Here is an 8,024-nt window from a genome sequence, read left to right as displayed (position 1 = left end):
CGGGAGAAACCATGTAGAAACAGGAGGGGAGCTGGGGAGAATCGAGTGTTGTGGTGTTGGGTGAAATGTGACTCTTCTATTCACACACACTGTGTCCATTTTAGATCCCCTGACATCTACACGTAAAGGAAGCGGCCCCGCCCATAGACCGCCGCCTCTTTTCAGGAGGGGGGGGGGGCTTTTTTTCCCCCTCCTCTTTTTTCCGGATCACCTACCCGGATCTTTGAAGATGCGATCGGGGCTACTTTATATATTGTCCGGGCGCATACAAAGATGAACTATAAAGTATTCAATAAAAAGGTTATATTTGCGTATAGACCGGCTGACAAATGACGTATAGATACTTACTTAGCAAATTAAGTGATTTCTTGTTTTCTTACATGTTTATTATTATTATCAAGAACTGAAGAAAGTATAACGGAAGTAAAAACAATCGGATCCCAGTAATAACTTGTTTTGAATTGTACAGTTTTATTTCCATCAGTGATCAGTATAGACAGAACTGTGAAGGAGCAGGTCCTTTCCCACCACGCACATGGGCCTGCGTCGTGGTCTCTTGGACCATCTCAGCCAGCTCTAAGCAGCACTGCAGCCTGCATGACACGAGGAGGAAGAAGAGGATTATGTCTCAAGAGGTGGAACTCTGTACTGGAAATATAGGCCTATACGTAGTATTGTCACCGCTGAATTAACCCAATAACCCACAATACTGTAGAGCTGTTATCCATTATCTGAATAATCAGACTTGTGTGTAGGAGCATAGCCAGAGGTCAAGTACTTAACACCTCAGAAACAGGCACAGATGTATACGGCCTGGTTCTATAGCCAAGCTTTGATGCTGCTTGCCCGATCTGCAGCACCGTTTCCCGGGTCCAGGAATGTCTTTTACTCCAATTTAGCAATCCTGACTCTCACGGTATATGGTAGCAATCTCTAAACAGTTTTGAGGGTGTGTGTTCTTGTCACTAAACTGCCCCTCTCTGCCACCTTTCCCCATGATCAATCTGAAGTTTGTATTGCGTGCGTGCGTGCGTGCGTGTGTGTGTGTGCGCGCGCGCGTGTGTGTGTGTGTGTGTGTGTGTGTGTGTGTGTGTGTGTGTGTGTGTGTGTGTGTGTGTGTGTGCGCGCCCACGCGTGTGTGCGTCATGTTACCAGAAGCTCCGGCTCCCAGGCCCTTCTTGAGGGCATTGATCAGAGGGTATTTTCCCTGGCCACAGAAATTGCCACTGAAGTCGTCCTGGTCAAGAGTCCAGACCATGGCTCCACCAAAACCACTCCTCTTCAGCCAGCCAACCTGTACCAGTTAACAGTAACCAGTTAACCTGTACCTGTAACAGTGTACCAGCCAACCTGTAGCCTACCAGTGCGTTAAAATAAATGACAAAAGCAGGAACTACTTGGCCTACTTGTGCGCGAGCAGAGCACGCAACTTATATCTGACGCTTGTCAACTTCCTCCCTCGTAAATAACTTAAATCCGTTACGTCATCCACACATGTCACACATGTTTTTAGATAAACATACATAGTTACGTCATCACCCAATCCCTGATTGGCCGAGCGACGCCACCAACACACGGCCCCAAGCCAATCGGTTCGAGGGGCCACCGACATACGCAGCAAGCTGCAAACTTACGCTCTGATTGGCCGAGAGACGCCACCAAAGACAATACACATTCCCTGATCCCAGACATACGCAGCCGAATACAGTACTTGCGCCGCTCTGCTCGCGCAAGTAACTAGTAGTGTCTACAAATCTGAGCGATTATGTGAAATGCTGCTATGCACCTTGCCCTGATAGCTGACAACGTTGTCGAATCCAACCCAGGTCTGGCTGTTGTAGGCGTAAGGCACCTGCTGGGCGACATCCCAGACGTCTGTGACTCCTTGCTGGTTCAGGAAGTGGCAGATCTGAATGAAGCAGAGACAAGCCATTAGAAAACAAATGTGAAATCTATACTGTATGTATTAGTTTCTATATAGAACGCAAAACCTTGTTGTTGCACTGGAGACGTGTACAATCTCTGCCTCTGACATGGCTGTACAAGTCTATTTATGTGCAGTTTGTTTTGGTGAATGCACGTCACCTTTTGCCTATACATTTCCACCTATAAGAAAACATCTGATATTTAACGGCGACAGCAAATACCAAATATAAATGTCATATAGAGTAAAAAAACATACTTTTTGTAAGCGAGGATCATATCGTTTTTGAAAGTGAGGCAAATCTAGCTTGTTTTGACACAAAAATAATCCAAGAAATTAGTGTTCAAAAAGGGGCGGGGGGTGGGGGGGTTTCCAGCTGACCGCTACCGGAGAGTTATGAGGGCATACTGGACGCAGTTGATCACCGTAATCAATTGATATTAAAATAGGCGTCAAAAGGCGCAATTGGCGATGGGTGAGTTAAATACCTCATAGTAGGCCCAGGTTCCAGGGTGAGTTAAATACCTCATAGTAGGCCCAGGTTCCAGGGTGAGTTAAATACCTCATAGTATAGCCCAGGTTCCAGGGTGAGTTAAATACCTCATAGTAGGCCCAGGTTCCAGGGTGAGTTAAATACCTCATAGTAGGCCCAGGTTCCAGGGTGAGTTAAATACCTCATAGTAGGCCCAGGTTCCAGGGTGAGTTAAATACCTCATAGTAGGCCCAGGTTCCAGGGTGAGTTAAATACCTCATAGTATAGCCCAGGTTCCAGGGTGAGTTAAATACCTCATAGTATAGCCCAGGTTCCAGGGTGAGTTAAATACCTCATAGTAGGCCCAGGTTCCAGGGTGAGTTAAATACCTCATAGTAGGCCCAGGTTCCAGGGTGAGTTAAATACCTCATAGTAGGCCCAGGTTCCAGGGTGAGTTAAATACCTCATAGTAGGCCCAGGTTCCAGGGTGAGTTAAATACCTCATAGTAGGCCCAGGTTCCAGGGTGAGTTAAATACCTCATAGTATAGCCCAGGTTCCAGGGTGAGTTAAATACCTCATAGTATAGCCCAGGTTCCAGGGTGAGTTAAATACCTCATAGTAGGCCCAGGTTCCAGGGTGAGTTAAATACCTCATAGTAGGCCCAGGTTCCAGGGTGAGTTAAATACCTCATAGTAGGCCCAGGTTCCAGGGTGAGTTAAATACCTCATAGTAGGCCCAGGTTCCAGGCGTGGCGGTGAATTGACCGGCAGGTCCCGGTCCAGTGCTTGGAGCACCGATACCGGTGTTGGAAGAGGAAGCCAGTTTGAAGGTGTTACCGTAGGTGGCGAAACCAACCAGCAGCTTCTCAGCTGGGGCGCCCTGGTTCTTCCAGTAGTTCATAGCGTAGTTCTATAATATGGACAAGGAAACAATATACAGCATAGCCTTTCAGCACACATTTATTTTCTCCCGTGCTGTCCTTGAACACAGTGGTGAGTTGTCTACTACCATCTTCCATCCTTACGGTATCTGACCGACACTCCAGAGCGAGTGAAATCTTTTATAACCACCGTTTTCTTTCAGCGTCTGTGTCTCCAGTCCTGTTGTTGGCATAACTCTACTGTAGGCTATGTCTGCGACGGACGGGTGAGTCAAATTATTAATTCATGCGGGACCTGCGTGTCATAAAAAACCCTGACCCGCGCAACATTCTGCTCTGAAGATGCCCGCCGCCATCGGATTTAATTTCGCCGAAAACGTGGCTTCAAATCGGTCTGTCGCGGTCCGGGTCTGTTCTAGAAACCAATGGGGTTCACTGTGTTTTGAATGTCGAGGAACCTCCACACTCACCACGTTGAAGTAGATCATGGCACCCTTGTCAGCTGGGCCCTGCCACACAGGACTGTGCTCTCCAGTAACGTGCGCCCAGGGGCCGTGGAAGTCGTAGGTCATCACATGGAAGTAGTCCAGGACACTGGTGATGAAAGGATGTGCAGGAGTCAGGGGGATTTGAAGAAAATATTAGTGAAAGTGCATAGGACAACCAGGAAGGTCCAATTGTTCCGAAATCTATGATATCATTTTCTTTCTTTTTTTTCTTCTTTTTTTAAGGTCCCGCACCGACCGCACACTGTCTGGGGAAACTGCTTAAAGGATGCTATTTATTAAATTGTCATTTCTGATTCTGAGCGACTGTAAAGACGAATCGTATCAGCGGGGGAAGGAGGCGTCACATCATATTCAGAGCTTTCGTTGCACCAGACCTGTATGACGGAAGCATTAAAAAATTGTATGAGCTCAACAGACACAAATACAATATAGCCTATAATGCCCATGCGGCCAAATACTTGTTTGTATATGTTTGTGTGTTATCTATACTGACGCTCCGAGCTGGGAAACTTCGTATCCAGCGTCGATCACTCCCTTGTCGGCAGAGACGGCAGCGGTGAGTATCAGACGAGGACGGTTGGTCCCATGAACTTCAAGCTCGAAGGCAGCCAACAGATCCTGCAGAGAGACAAGGAGGTGGTGAAGAGAAAGATTTCCACAAATGTCCAACATTTTACATATAGGACGCCTCAGGCCGTCATAAGGATTCTAACCGACAGGTGCCTTGGACGTCTGTGGCCGTCCTATAGCACACCCTCAAAGATACGGGGCGAGATAAGAATATTCAGAATTTTTCCTATTTTCTTTTTTGGCATTTCGCTTTTCGCTTGCCGTATATGCTAACGCTCTGTGCAATTATTAGCTTGTCGTTGACTCCCATGTTAGCGGGCGGAAAGAATGACTCGTATCTCCTAATCCAGGGCGCTCTCCGTGGTGTTGAATGCGGATCGATATGCTGGCGCTTCATTTCTGCTCCTCATCCGTCTCTCCCGCAAAATATGAACGCTTTTTGGATCATATATTGTATAAATTAATGGGATGTTTAGGTCAATTTGTCAAGTCAACTTTTTTAGGAAAGTGTTTCCGGTTCATGGCTTTCAGAGTAAAAGCGATCAGACAACTCCGGCACCTGCAGAGCTCCTATTTTGATGCACTTCCGGCACTAAAAGTGTTTTAAGGTGGTTATGTCTTGTAACATGATAGACTGCTGACCTGACACAGGACGGTGAAGAGAGCCTTGTCCACACCCTTTGGGTACTCCCAGACGATGTCCAGACCGTCAAAGCCTTGATTACGCAGGAACGGGACCACGCTTTCGATGAAGATCCAACGGTTAGGACTGGACACCATGGATGTGAACCTGGGGGAGGGAGAGGGAGAGAGATTTATCCAAAAGAGTCAAAGAAAGAGTGCCTTTACAGTATCTGAGGTTTCATGTTTAATACTCACTCAGAAGTGAGTATTAAACCACCAACGGCCAGCAGGGTCTTCAGAGCGCCGTTCCTGGACAAAACAAAACAAAATTTTAAATCACTTTGAGTCCTCACACCTTTATGTCAGCCTGATATGTAGGATAGAATAGATGTAGAATAGATAGAAGTGACACGCTATACGAGGTTGTATATCTGCTATTTGTGAACAGCCAAAGTATGAACTAATGGTTAAAGTGGTTCAAATCTAAAAATGACATGCAAATTTTATGGCTTGATAAAAGCATGTATCTTCCCACAACAGCAGCCAGGAGGGTTGAAGCATCACGTCAACTGGGAGATTAAAAACATAGCCTTAGATTTTGTGATCATGTGCATGATAAAAAATATAATGTTTCAGAATGTATGTGTGTGTGTGTGTGTGTGTGTGTGTGTGTGTGTGTGTGTGTGTGTGTGTGTGTGTGTGTGTGTGTGTGTGTGTGTGCTCACTGCTTCTTGAGAGCCCGGAGATGCATATAGAGTTCATAATCGTTCCACTCAGTGGTCGTGATCTGCATGTTTTTGTCTATTCCAGCGAAGGCGTAGACGATGTGGTCACAGAGACACGGGTCAATGTTGGTGACCATGTACTTCCCAGCACCGGGACGGTACTGTCCCCAGTTGGTGAAGTAACATGAGAGGATGTAGGAGGACCCTGCAATTAAGGGACGAGTGACAAAATAAGGGCTTGTTGTTGATGTTTTAGTTTTTTTGCCGTTTGAGAGTAACACACCAAGTGGACAAAGTCTTACCTAGCTGCACGTGCAGCAGGAGAGCCAGTCCTGCAGAGAGAGAGAGAGAGAGAGAGAGAGAGAGAGAGAGAGAGAGAGAAAGTGGAAAAGGAGTGGTGGTTGGGTCAGTAAAGGACAAGCACTAAGATTTATCCTCCGGTTATTAATCTATATAGTATATATGACACATAAATCCTTCTACATATTATTATAATCATCAGTTATATATGAATCATACTGTTAAACAACTATTTCGAACAGAAAAGTATATCCGTTTCATGGTAAATCTAAAGATACAGTTCATTTCCTCTGCTGCTCTGCACAGAAAAATGTTTTCCTCAACAGCAATTTCTCGACTTACCAACGCAGATGAGAAGCTTGCCCATGGTCCGTCTGTACAACTAACTGACGGCCAGAAGCCTCTTATATACCTTCTCTTCCTCTCCATATCTGTAAAACATGTTTGATCTGGCTTCGTTATTCTGATAAATCATTTGTTTGGTCAGGAAGTTAATTGCCCTTTTCTGTTTTCCACTGGCATTGTTAATTGTGGCGATAACTTTCAAGTGTTATTCAACAATGATATGATTTGCAGACAATTAGAAGTCAAATGAAGGTTATACAGGTTTGTATACATTCCACCGCACGCACTTTCACAAGGCTTCATGTGCAAAATGTGCAGTGAAAGATGATGATGAAAGTTTCTTTAGGAAAAAAAGACCCCTTGAGATGTACCATCTCATTTTCGAGGGGCTCCCAACACAGATACATGTCACAATCATTATTGTACATGTAAACAATAAAACAAAACAAATTCAAATAAAATAAAATATTGAAATAAAGAAATAAACAACACAAATAAACAACACAAGATATAATGGCATATTTACCGATAGCAAGAACATACAACTTTTAAGTAAGAAGACAGTGCACTTTTAAAAACTGTGAATGTTGAGATGGATCTAATGTTAGCTGGTAAAGTATTCCAGTCTGTAGGGGCTTTAAAAGAAAAGGAATGTTTACCAAATTCAATACTAACCAAAGGTACAGTAAAGTGTCTGTCCGGTCTTACAGTGGAGAATAACTATACATTAGACTAAGGTAGACATGGAAAGGCTACTGATGCACATTAACACAAATGTAGTCAATCTTTTGTTTCATGTTCTTTTTATCTGGATGATAAGAAAAGATAAGCAACACTAGCCTGAGCTAACGTGTTAGGTTTCTGGTCTAGAGAGGGGCGGGTCGCGGCTGAGATTTGCGCACGCCCTGATTGGATCTCATCGATCTGTCCGTCACCCCCGGACCCTCCTCTCCCCCCTATAGAGCGCCGCAGGCCCGCCCCCTTTCAGAAAAGCGAGTGGCCCAGGAAATGAAACCCCAATGCATTCTTCCATCGGCACTTCGAATATAATTTATTTAAAGACGGTTACGCCGCGGACAAAGCCAATTCGGATCGTGACAAATCATGACAATGAACACAGTGTTTTGGGACGATCAAATAATTTATAAGACGAAAAACAAAACAAATAGTGTTGTCTCATGCCTTTATTTTCTTCTTTCTAATGATTTGATCGTCCCAAAACATTGTGTTCATTGTCATGATTTGTCATGATCCGAATTGGCTTTGTCCGCGGCGTAACCGTCTTTAAATAAATTATATTCGAAGTGCCGATGGAAGAATGCATGGTGGTTTCATTTCCTAGGCCACTCGCTTTTCTGAAAGGGGGCGGGACTGCTGCGCTCTATAGTGCACGTCACATCATTTGGAGCGACGCCCACCCGGATGGGTTGACTCCCACTTTTAGACCAGAGCGGCCAATGCGTTCCTCCAGGCTTTAAATTTTTGCATCAACAAAAAGGAAAGCCTGGTACCGAGGCTAAGCAACACACACAAACACACACACACGCACGCACGCACGGTGGAGGTTGGGGTGGAGGAGGATGGCAAATTTGAAAAATAGCGAAAATAGCCAATCTACAAGTGCTGTACTCAAGAGTCAAAACCCATGCTTGGTCTGTCGTGGAGCAGGACAAA

General features: G+C 45.1%; 1 protein-coding gene across 1 annotated transcript; it reads right to left on the bottom strand.

Moving 5' to 3' along the window:
• Window positions 1–576: 576 nt before the first annotated feature.
• LOC308313422 (acidic mammalian chitinase-like) lies at window positions 577–6,372 on the bottom strand (the record flags this gene model as incomplete). Its single annotated transcript, XM_080760519.1, has 11 exons — window positions 577–593; window positions 1,153–1,294; window positions 1,787–1,909; window positions 3,121–3,306; window positions 3,748–3,871; window positions 4,280–4,404; window positions 4,999–5,146; window positions 5,236–5,289; window positions 5,706–5,910; window positions 6,008–6,037; window positions 6,348–6,372. The coding sequence occupies 11 exons, from the start codon at window positions 6,370–6,372 to the stop codon at window positions 577–579; spliced, it is 1,179 nt and encodes a 392-aa protein (XP_080616645.1).
• Between the last annotated feature and the right edge of the window lie 1,652 nt (window positions 6,373–8,024).

The sequence above is a fragment of the Protomyctophum bolini genome (genome assembly GCF_963924005.1).
Source record: "Protomyctophum bolini genome assembly, chromosome: 3".
Lineage (NCBI taxonomy): Eukaryota > Metazoa > Chordata > Actinopteri > Myctophiformes > Myctophidae > Protomyctophum > Protomyctophum bolini.
Note: the sequence above shows the minus strand (reverse complement) of the source record. Positions and strands in the feature narration are given on the sequence as shown.